The sequence below is a fragment of the Heterodontus francisci genome, chromosome 32 (genome assembly GCF_036365525.1).
Source record: "Heterodontus francisci isolate sHetFra1 chromosome 32, sHetFra1.hap1, whole genome shotgun sequence".
In the NCBI taxonomy this organism is placed as follows: Eukaryota; Metazoa; Chordata; class Chondrichthyes; order Heterodontiformes; family Heterodontidae; genus Heterodontus; species Heterodontus francisci.
The window spans coordinates 53,997,144-54,009,625 of NC_090402.1; the positions used below are offsets into that span (position 1 = coordinate 53,997,144).

General features: G+C 45.6%; 1 protein-coding gene across 5 annotated transcripts in view; it reads right to left on the reverse strand.

Annotated features, from left to right (window-relative positions):
* The window catches only part of LOC137347815 (rab-like protein 6), a 147,847-nt gene that overhangs the window by 63,074 nt on the left and 72,291 nt on the right, over positions 1–12,482 (reverse strand). For all 5 annotated transcript variants that reach the window (XM_068012832.1, XM_068012829.1, XM_068012831.1 and 2 more), the window contains exon 7: positions 10,681–10,786. In XM_068012832.1, the coding sequence (XP_067868933.1) occupies positions 10,681–10,786 (106 nt within the window). The remainder of the gene's footprint in view (positions 1–10,680; positions 10,787–12,482) is intronic.

Below are 12,482 nucleotides of genomic sequence, written 5' to 3' on the forward strand. Positions count from 1 at the left end.
AAGATGCGAGCGTTGCTGGCAAGGCCAGCATCTATCACCCATCCCAAATTGCCCTTGAGAAGGTGGTGGTGAGCCACCGTCTTGATCTGCTGCAGCCCATGTGGTGTAGATACAACCACAGTGCTGTTAGGAAGGGAGTTCTAGGATTTTGACCCAGCAACAGTGAAGGAACGGCGATATAGTTCCAAGTCAGGATGTTTTGTGACTTAGAGGGAACTTGCAGGTGGTGGTGTTCCCATGCATCTGATGTGCTGGCGTTTCCAGGTGGTAGAGGTCGTGGGTTTGGAAGGGGTTGCCGAAGGAGCCTTGGTGAATTGCTGTAGTGCATCTTGCACATGGTATACACTGCTACCACTGTGCACCGCTGGTGCAGGAAGTGAACGTTTAAGGTGATGGAAGGGGTGCTGATCAAGCGGGCTGCTTTGTCCTGGATGTTGAACTTCTTGAGTGTTGTTGGAGCTGCACTCATCCAGACACGAAGAATATTCCATCACACTCCTGACTTGCACCTTGCAGATAGTGGACAGGTTTTGGGGAGTCAGGAGAATAATTACTTGCCGCAGAATTCCCAGCCTCTGACCTGCTATTGCAACCACAGTATTTATTTGGCTGATCCAGTTAAGTTTCTGGTCAATAGTAACCCCCAGCATGTTGATGGTGGGGGATTCAGCAACAGAAATGCCGTTGAACACCAAGGAGAGATGGTTAGATTCTGTCTTGTTGGAGATTGTCATTGCTTTGTATTTGTGTGGCACGCATGTGTCTTGCCACTTATCAGCCCAAGCCTGAATGTTGTCTAAGTCTTCCTACATGTGAGCATCAACTGCTTCAGTATCTGAGGAACTGCGAATGGCACCGAACATGGGCAATCATCAGAGAACATCCCCACTTCTGATCTTATGATGGAGGGAAGGTCATTGATGAAGCAACTAAAGATGGTTAAGCCAAGGACACTACCCTTAGGAACACCTGCAGCATGTCTTGCGGCTGAGATGACTGGCTTCCAAAAAACACAACCATCTTCCTTTGTGCTGGGTATGACTCCAACCAGCGGAGAGTTTTCCCCCTTTCCCTTTGACTTCAATTTTATCAAGGCTCCTTGATACCACAGTCAGGGAAATCCTGCCTTGATGTCAAGGGCAGTCACTCTTACCTCACATTTCAATATCTCCTTGTAATTGTATGCTTCCATCTATACTGCTTACAATGCTAACTATCTGTGTGTCATCAGCAAATTTGGATAGGTGACTTTCTATCCCATCATCTAAGTCATTGATGAACATAGTAAATAGCTGAGTCCCCAACACAGATCCTTGTGGGACACCACTAGCCTCATCCTACCAATTAGAATAACTGTCCATTATCCCTACTCTCTGTCTCCTGCCGCTCAGCCAATTTCCTAACTACGTCAATAATGTTCTTTCAGTTCCATGGGCTTCAACTTTAGCAAACAATCTTTAATGAGGGAATTTATCAAATGCTTTCTGGAAGTCTATAGAAATAACATCCATAGACATTCCCCTGTCCAGCGACGCCACGGGGAGTCCCGAAATCCAGGCAGACACTCCAGTGCTGTACTGAGGGAGAGCTGCAGTGTCGGAGGTGACATCTTTCCAATGAAATCCACTAAATCAAGGCCTCATCTGCCCTCTCAAGTGAATATAAAATATCCCTCAGCACTATTTCGAAGAAAGGCAGGTGATTTGTCCCCAGTGTCCTGGCCAATGTTTATCCCTCAAACTATCACTAAAACAGATTATCTGTTCATTGTCACATTCCTGTTTGTGGGAGCTTGGTGTGCACAAATTGGCTGTTGTGTTTGCTACATTACAACAGTGACTACAGTTCCAGAGTATTTCAGTGGCTCTAACAAGCTTTTGGGCAATCTGTGGTCTTGACAGGCACTACATAAATGCACAATCTTTATTCTTCATATACGCAATGACATCACGAAGTAATGTATGCGATGTCACCAAGAAATGTGTCATTGTCCATTAAATGATGACACAATTGAGTGGCCCTTCATCACATACGTTCATGATGGCCACACCCACATAGCGGGCGGGACGGCCACACCAACAGTATGTATCTGTGCGAGGCTGTGCGCACGAGCGCGTCTCTGTCTCGGTGTGTGCGCGTCTGTCTGTGCGCGTGTCTTGGCCCCAATTCTTCAATGAAAAGGCCAGACATTATTTAAATGGTGAAAATCAGTAGAATATTTCTGTTTATTGATTCTGAAATATAGTCTGGGAACTTACTGTGGAAATTTGTAAAAACCAATGTCAGTGCTTCTTCATTAAACTTTACTCAACACTGAAATACAAACAGTGAATTGACAACATAGCCCTCAGCACTGAGAAGGATTTTCCTTTTAGCAGGCAGAGTAACAAGCCTGTTTTTCATGCTTGCTGAGAAAGGGAACACAAAGGCAGAGGCTATTATTAGCACTAGATAGGAATGGTTGTAGTCCCAAGGCACAGTGATCTATGGCAGTGTTTATCAGAACATTATACACAGTACCGTCAGTGACACACGACACTGCCCTCATCCACTATTAAAGAGGAGTCACTCTGTTTATTGACTGTTGTAGACTAAAAGTCAAACCTGCCAGTGATCAAATCCTCAACACTTTAACCCTTGCACTGCTGACTCAGATGGTATTTGTAGAGAAAGCATGAACTGACACATGTTTGATCATTTTCAGAGACTCTCATCACAATCTTCCATTGGTTTTGGAGAATTTGAGCATTCACCTTTTAAAAAATCTTCAGCACAAAGATCAGCCATTGCCAGACAATGAAAGTCATATACAAGACGACGGGGTTCCTGCACCAGACATCACAAGACAATTGGGGTCATTTACCAGCCACTGCTAGATAATTGAGGTCATGCAGCAGCCATTGCAAGGCAATGGAATTCATGCACCAGATATCACAAGACAAAGGAGGGGTCAGGTGCCAGCCACCATGACACTATGGAGGTCAGGTAACAACCAATTAGGCAATGGAGGTCATGTATCAGCCATCATTGGATCACCTTTATACTTCAGCTGTAATCCCCATCCACTGCATGTAGCAGCCTGTGGTGCCTCAGTTCACTTATGTGAGAAACATAATCATGTTTCAATGTGGTGAGTCCACTGTATGATAGTCTACATGAACAGCTTTTGAGGGTTAACATGGCAGCTCCTTCAAGACTAAGCTGAAAACCTATAATGCAGCAGTGTTGTCAGCTCTCTTGTTGTGTGGTACAGGCAGGCACCATGTGGAGAATCTACATGAAACATATTGTGACCAAATGAACTTGTGCATCCATGTACTATTGGGTCACCTGATGATCAGATGTCTATGTAATACATGGAGATTAACAAACTGGGTTTAATATGCTGAGCTGGCCATTACAGAAAATCAGGCATGCAGTGTCTTACCCTTAAGTCATGATTGTATGTTGAATTGTGGTGCTTGGGGCTGACACACTAGGGGTAGGCGGTGGCATAGTGGTATTATCACTGCACTAGTAACCCAGAGACCCAGGGTATTTCTCTGGGGACATGGGTTCGAATCCCACCACAGCAGAAGGTGGAATTTGAATTCAATTAATAAATCTGGAATTAAAAGCTAGTCTAATGATGGCCATGAAACCATTGTCGATTGTTGTAAAAACCCATGTGGTTCACTAATGTCCTTTAGGGAAGGAAATCTGCTGTCCTTACCTGGTCTGGCCGACACGTGACTCCAGACCCACAGCAATGTGGTTAACTCTTACATGCCCTCTGAAATGACCGAGCAAGCCACTCAGTTGTACCTAACCGTTACGAAGTCAATAAAAAGGAATGAGACCGGACGGACCACCTGGCATCGACCTTGGCACCGGAAACGACAACGGCAAACCCACCCCTGTCGACCCTGCAAAGTCCTCCTTACTAACATCTGGGGGCTTGTGCCAAAGTTGGGAGAGCTGTCCCACAGACTAGTCAAGCAACAGTCTGATATAGTCATACTCACGGAATCATACCTTACAGACAATGTCCCAGACGCTGCCATCACCATCCCTGGGTATGTCCTCTCGCACCGGCAGGACAGACCCAGCAGAGGTGGCGGGACAGTGGTATACAGTAGGGAGGGAGTTGCCCTGGGAGTCCTCAACATCGACTATGGACCCCATGAAGTCTCATGGCATCAGGTCAAACATGGGTAAGGTAACCTCCTACCGACTACCACCTACCGCCCTCCCCCAGCTGGTGAGTCAGTACTCCTCCATGTTGAACACCACTTGGAGGAAGCACTGAGGGTGGCAAGGGCACAGAATGTACTCTGGGTGGGGGACTTCAAATGTCCATCACCCAGAGTGGCTCGGTAGCACCACGACTGACCGAGCTGGCCGAGGCCTAAAGGACATATCTGCTAGACTGGGTCTGCAGCAGGTGGTGAGGGAACCAACACGAAGGGAAAACATACTTGACCTCGTCCTCACCAATCTGCCTGCTGCAGATGCTTCTGTCCATGACTGCATTGGTAGGAGTGACCACCACACAGTCCTTGTGAAGACGAAGTCCCGCCTTCACATTGAGCATACCGTCCGTCGTGTTGTGTGGCACTATCACCGTGCTAAATGGGATAGATTTCAAACAGATCTAGCAATGCAAAACTGGGCATCCATGAGGCGCTGTGGGCCATCAGCAGCAGCAGAATTGTACTCAACCACAATCTGTAACCTCATGGCCCAGCGTATCACCCACTCTACCATTACCATCAAGCCAGGAGACCAACCCTGGTTCAATGAAGAGTGCAGGAGGGCATGCCAGGAGCAGCACCAGGCATACCTCAAATGAGGTGTCAACCTGGTGAAGCTACAACACAGGACTATCTGCGTGTCAAACTGCGTAAGCAGCATGCGATAGACAGAGCTAAGTGATCCCATAACTAACGGATCAGATCAAAACTCTGCAGTCCTGCCACATCCAGCCGTGAATGGTGGTGGACAATTAAACAACTAACTGGAGGAGGTGGCTCCACAAATATCCCCAACCTCAATGATGGGGGAGCCCAGCACATCAGTGCGAAAGATAAGGCTGAAGCATTTGCAACAATCTTCAGCCAGAAGTGCCAAGTTGATGATCCATCTCGGCCTCCTCCTGAAGTCCCCAGCATCACAGATGCCAGACTTCAGCCAATTCGATTCACTCCGCGTGATATCAAGAAACGACTGAAGGCACTGGATACTGCAAAAGCTATGGGCCCTGACAATATTCAGGCAATAATACTGAAGACCTGTGCTCCAGAACTTGCCGCGCCCCTAGCCAAGCTATTCCAGTACAGCTGGCATCTACCCTGCAATGTGGAAAATTGCCCAGGTATGCCCTGTACACAAAAAGCAGGACAAGTCCAACCTGGCCAATTACCGCCCCATCAGCCTACTGTCAATCATCAGTAAAGTGATCGAAGGTGTCATCAACAGTGCCATCAAGCGGCACTTGCTTAGCAATAACCTGCTCAGTGATGCTCAGTTTGGGTTCCGCCAGGGCCACTCAGCTCCTGACCTCATTACAGCCTTGGTTCAAACATGGCCAAAAGAGCTGAACTCAAGAGGTGAGGTGAGAGTGACTGCCCTTGACATCGATGCAGCATGTGACCGAGTATGGCATCAAGGAGCCCTAACAAAACTGAGGTCAATGGGAATCGGGGGAAAACCCTCCACTGGCTGGAGTCATACCAAGCGCAAAGGAAGATGGTTGTGGTTGTTGGAGGTCAATCATCTGAGCTGGAGTTCAGAGCTGGGCTGAGAGATGGCAAATGGAGTTTAATGCGGAAAAGTGCGAGGTGATTCACTTTGGAAGGAGTAACAGGAATGCAGAGTACTGGGCTAATGGGAAGATTCTTGGTAGTGTAGATGAACAGAGAGATCTTGGTGTCCAGGTGCATAAATCCCTGAAAGTTGCTACCCAGGTTAATAGGGCTGTTAAGAAGGCATATGGTGTGTTAGCTTTTATTAGTAGGGGGATCGGGTTTCGGAGCCACGATGTCATGCTGCAGCTGTACAAAACTCTGGTGAGACCACACCTGGAGTATTGCGTGCAGTTCTGGTCACCGCATTATAGGAAGGATGTGGAAGCTATGGAAAGGGTGCAGAGGAGATTTACTAGGATGTTGCCTGGTATGGAGGGAAGGTCTTACGAGGAAAGGCTGAGGGACTTGAGGTTGTTTTCGTTGGAGAGAAGGAGGAGGAGAGGTGACTTAATAGAGACATATAAGATAATCAGAGGGTTAGATAGGGTGGATAGTGAGAGTCTTTTTCCTCGGATGGTGATGGCAAACACGAGGGGACATCGCTTTGAGGGGTGATAGATATAGGACAGATGTGAGAGGTAGTTTCTTTACTCAGAGAGTAGTAGGGGCATGGAACGCCCTGCCTGCAACAGTAGTAGACTCGCCAACTTTAAGGGCATTTAAGTGGTCATTGGATAGACATATGGATGAAAATGGAATAGTGTAGGTCAGATGGTTTCACAGGTCGGCGCAACATCGAGGGCCGAAGGGCCTGTACTGCGCTGTAATGTTCTAATTCTAATCACTGTAGGAGTTCCTCAGGGTAGTGTCCTGGGCCCAACCATCTTCAGCTGCTTTATCAATGACCTTCCTTCAATCATAAGGTCAGAAGTGGAGATGTTCGCTGATGATTGCACAATGTTCAGCACCATTCGTGACTCCTCAGATACTGAAGCAGTCCGTGTAGAAATACAGCAAGACCTGGACAATATCCAGGCTTGGGCTGATAAGTGGCAAGTAACATCCGCACCACACAAGTGCCAGGCAATGACCATCTCCAACAAGAGAGAATCTAACCATCTCCCCTTGACATTCAACAGCATTACCATCGCTGAATCCCCCACTATCAACATCCTAGGGGCTGCCATTGAGCAGAAACTGAATAGAGTAGCCATATAAATACCGTGGCTACAAGAGCCGGTCAGAGGCTACGAATCTTGAGGTGAGTAACTCACTTCCTGACTCCCCAAAGCCTGTTCACCATCTGCAAGGCACAAGTCAGGAGTGTGATGGAATACTCTCCACTTGCCTGGATGGGTGCAGCTCCAACAACACTCAAGAAGCTCAACACCATCCAGGACAAAGCAGCCCGCTTGATTGGCACCCCATCTACAAACATTCACTCCCTCTACCACCGACGCACATTGGCAGCAGTGTGTACCATCTACAAGATGCACTGCAGCACCTTCCAAACCCGCAACCCCTACCAACTAGAAGGACAAGGACAGCAAATACATGGGAACACCACCACCTGCAAGTTCCCCTCCAAGTCACACACCATCCTGACTTGGAACTATATCGCCGTTCCTTCACTGTCGCTGGGTCAAAATCCTGGAACTGTGGGTATACCTACCCCAAATGGACTGCAGCGGTTCAAGAAGGCAGCTCACCACCACCTTCTCAAGGGCAATTAGGGATGGGCAATAAATGCTGGCCTGGCCAGCGTCGCCCACATCCCATGAATGAATTTTAAAAAACACTGTTGCTACACTAACAGTCAGTGTTGTGGACTGAGCAGGTTTCAGCCCAGCTCCACCCCAAACCCTTCAGCTCAGGTGGGCAGTAAGCTGTATTTTCCAGAAAGCCAGCAGCACTTACAGCAAGTCGCACATCTTCAGGGAGTAAAACTGGTCTAACAAGCAATCAGTAAGACTGTCAGCAGCCAGGAAACATCAGACGAGAGTTGCAAAGTTCAGAGCTGAACTAGAGTAACAGACTATCTCTTGTTGGAGCCTTTACAGTTATGAATGTAACAGGAGCTGCACTACCTGTGAAATATTTATTCACCTACATAGATTATGGTCAGTTTCAGGACTCACACTGCAGGTCTTCATTTAGCCAGGCAGGTTTACTTTACCAGACTTTACCAGCTGATCTATCTCATGAGTTCTCTACTCATTTAATTCTACCAAAATAGAAAGATTCATATGTCACGGTCCAGATCATCAATCTTCAAATTATCTTTGGACCTATTTCACACTCCAATTTAATCAGAAATAGATTGGGCTCTCCTGGTGGTAGGTGTCTTCACAGTACAAAGCCCAGTCCCAAATCTGATTCTGAGTGAATCCATTTCTACAAGGGCAACAGTAGCCAAAGTTCCTGCGCTTGCTTCCAATGCAAAGACCTTTGCTGATAAGTGTATGTGTGTGGGTGTCAGAAAAGGACACTGATGCCCCTCCAATCGATTGGTCATGTGAATGAGCTATCACTGAACTGCTGGAGCCCACAGTACAGTCCCCCAGGAGGTTGGCAACAAAACTCGATTTTCTCCAGTCCTCATTGATAAAATTCCTCTTACTTTTAAAGATCAGGTTTAACCAAATATCAAGCTCTTCAGATCACAACAGCTTTCAAACCAACCATTCCCAGATTATATAAATGTCTTCTCTTCAAACAAGCCATTCCCAGATCTTTACACAGGACTTGCAATCAAAACTTTCAAAATCTTGAAGCCTAGTTCAATTCCATAAAATCCATTAAGTTTGATACTTGACTTCCAATTTATTGAACTTCAAAAAACTGAATCGAACACGACCAAGGATTGCACCCTCCAACATGGTTGTGAAATTGGAAAGGATCCAATGAAATCAAAGATGATCCCCAGGCCTTAGATTTCTCTGAACAAGTAAAACTGAGCAGCTAACAATTATTACAAGGGATTATCTTCAGATAACATTTCATTTCCTTTCAAACCCAGTTAAAATTGTTTAAGGTCCGGATGCTGTGGCAGTATTGATAGCGAAACTGTCAGTGTTTGCTTTCATTGCTCCTCTCAAACTGACTTCTGGAGTACAGATGAGCACTTGAAACGCCATAGCATACAAGACTACGAGCCAAGTGCTGGGAAATGGGATTAGAATAGATAGGCTTGATGGCCGGTGTGGACACGGTTGGCCGAAGGGCCTGTTTCTGTGCTGTATAACTCTATGACTCTATACACATATGTGCAGTTAACTGATGAAATCAAGCTGGTGCGTTGCTGAAGCTTTGCCAGATTGCAATCAATTAGAAGTAATTGAATTGACGAGAACTTACCCTGTTACGCGTTAGTCTCACTGTAAAAACCATCGACAAAAATTACATCTCGCTGAATGAGGTGTAACTGGGTATTTAATATTTAACAGCATATTAATTTCACAGTTACTGCTAAACAGCCTTACTGACTCTGAAAAGTTAATTTTATATTTGTGGAATGTCAAATTTCTTCATTATGATAAAAAAAAAATTTAACAATGTGAAATGTTTTAAGTTTATGATATTCTAGTTTTTTACCTTAATCCCATGTATTATGTCCCAATCATTTATTTCAGTCTCTGTAAAATGTAATTAAAAGTGGAGGATAATCAGCGCATTTTACTTCCTGGTTTGCTGTCTGTGAGAACACTTCAATGTGATTGGCTGCTTACTTGGCTTTATAGCATCATTGCATTTGGACACCTGGAGATCCCCTTAACTTGGTGCCAGATTGAAACTGATGTCAGGAGAGGAAATCCACACCAGAGATTACTAGATCTCTGTGGGCAGTTTTCTTCGAGGTCAGTGGCAAGTGCTGTCACTTTGTCACTGGCTGCGAAATCTGGGCCTAAAGGTCCTAAACTTTCCAAAAAAGTTACTTGAGATTTTTGGTGGAATTTAAATATTCTACATTTTTAAATTTTACTTTTCCTCCTTTCTCCCAATTCTTGTCCCTTCTCTCTTGTAGTCATTGACTCATGCTGATTACTGTTCCACAAGCCAAGCACCTCAACCAATTAGCCATTCCTCATACTTCAGCTTAGATTACTAACATTGGAAGGGGAGCATCATCATGTAGACGTGTAGACTACAGACAAATATACTAACCACACACACATATTAACACAAATACACACCTATCTATTCACCCAGCTAGTGACCAGGGGCAGGAATGTTTGTTGATCTTCTGTTCCCCTCTCCTGGAATGTTCCGGCTAACTGCTCCTTCCCCACTGCCAAAGTCAGTACCAAGGAAGAAAAGCTGGAGCCTTCCCGCTTTGCAAGGCCTGGTCCTCTCCAAAACTGTCACTGGACTAGTAATGAAGTGGCCCAGGCTAATGCCCTGGGGACATGGGTTCAAATCACACCATGGCAGCTGGTGGAATTTAAACTCAATTATTTAACAAAAATCTGGAATTGAAAGCTAGTCTCAGTAAGTGTCGTGAAACTATCACTGATTGTATTTAAAACCCATTTAGTTCACTAATGTCCTTTTGGCCTACATGTGACTCCAGATCTACAGCAATGTGGCTGAATCTTAACTGCCTCAGAAATGGCTGAGCAAGCCGCTCAGTTGTACCATACTGCTACAGAATGGACTGCAGCAGTTAAACAAGGTGACTCACCACAACCTCCTTGAGAGCAATTAGGGATGGGCAACACATGCTGGTCTAGCCAGCGATGGCCACGTCACAAGAATTAAAAAAAGTTCCATTAGTCCATGCACAATGGGGAGTGCTTCCTCAGTCAACAAGTTGCAAAGTCAAAGTATCGGGGATTTTAGCTCATTTTAAGATGCATTTTAGTAATTAAAGGAAACATATACAATACAAGTAGCGTTATATATACCAGTCAGCAGCAATAGTGGAGCTGGAGAATTCAAAACCACAGCTGCTCACCTGCAACTGAAGAAACGGAATATTGAAAAATTTGTGTAAATACTTCAATCCAAAGCCATTCCTCATTGATGATTCTGCATAGCGAATGTAGGATGATCTAGGTAACCTAATGGTCAAAAAAAGGCGACATTAGTGAAGGAAATAAACAACTTAGCAGCTCATCGGTGACAGAGCACACACCAGCACCAAGGTCAGGTTGCATAGGCCATTAGAAATTACTTGGGACAAACGCAGAGGCATTGCAACTGGGAGATTGTTAGTAAATAGTTAGAAATAAAGTAGTACTGAAGACTTGTGCTGCAGAACTAGCCATACCACTAGCCAAACTGTTCCAGTACAACTACAACACTAGCATCTACCTGACAATGTGGAAAATTGCCCAGGTATGTTCAGTCCACAAAAGCAGGACAAATCCAACCCAACCAATTACCACCCCATCAGTCTGCTTCCGATCATCAACAAAGTAATGGAAGGTGTCGTCAACAGTGCTACCGAGTGGCACTTACTCAGCAAGAACCTGCTCAGTGATGTTCAGTTTGGATTCCGCTAGGGCCACTCAGCTCCTGACCTCATTACAGCCTTTGTTCAAACATGGACAAAAGAGCCGATTTCCAGAGATGAGGTGACAGTGACTACCCTTGAAATCAAGGCAGCATTTGACAGAGTATGGCATCAAGGAACCTGAGCATAATTGAAATCAATGGGAATCGGGCGAAAACTCTCTGCTGGTTGGTGTCATACCCAGCACAAAAGAAGATGGTTGCGGTTGTTGGAGGCCAAACATCTAAGTCCCAGATCATTGCAGGAGTTCCTCAAGGTAGTGTCCTAGGCCCAACCATCTTCAGCTGCTTCGTCAATGACCTTCCCTCCATCACAATGTCAGAAGTGGGGACGTTTACTGATGATTGTACAGTGTTCAGTACCACTCACAGCTCCTCAGATACTGAAGCAGTCTGTGTCCACATATAGCAAGACCTAGACAACACATTCAGGCTTGGGCTGATAAGTGACAAGTAACATTCGCACCACACAAGTGCCAGGCAATGACCATCTCCAACAAAAGAGAATCTAACCATCTACCCATGACATTCAATGGCATTACCACTGCTGAATCACCCACCATCAACATCCTAGGGGTTACCATTGACCAGAAACTGAACTGGACCAGCCACATAAACCATAAAATCATAGAAAGTTTATGGTTCAGAAAGAAGCCACTTGGCCCATTGTGTCTGTGCCGGCCAAAAAACAAACCAGCCTAATCCCACTTTCCAGCATTTGGTCTGTAACCCTGCAGTTAACGTTACTTGAGGTGCATATCTAAGCACCTTTTAAATGAGTTCAGGGTTTCTGCCTCTACCCTTACAGGCAGTGAGTTCCAGACCCCTACCTCCTTCTGGCTGAAAAACCTTTTCCTCATCTCCCTTCTAATCTTTCTACCACTCCTTTCACTTTAAATCCATGCCCCCTAGTCACTGACCTCTTTGCTAAGGTAAATAGGCCCTTCACCTCCACTGTATCCAGGCCTCTCACAATTTTGTACATCTCAATCAAATCTCCCCTCAGCCTCTTCTGTTCTAAGGAGAGCAACCCCAACTTATCCAATCTTTCCTCATAGCTGCATTTTTCCAGTTCTGGCAACATCTGCATAAATACTGTGGCTACAAGAGTAGGTCAGAGGCTAAGAATCCTGCGGTGAGTAACTCACCTCCTGACTCCCCAGAGCCTGTCCACCATCTACAAGGCACAAGTCAGGAGTGTGATGAAATACTCTCCAATTGCCTGGATGTGTGCTGCTCCAA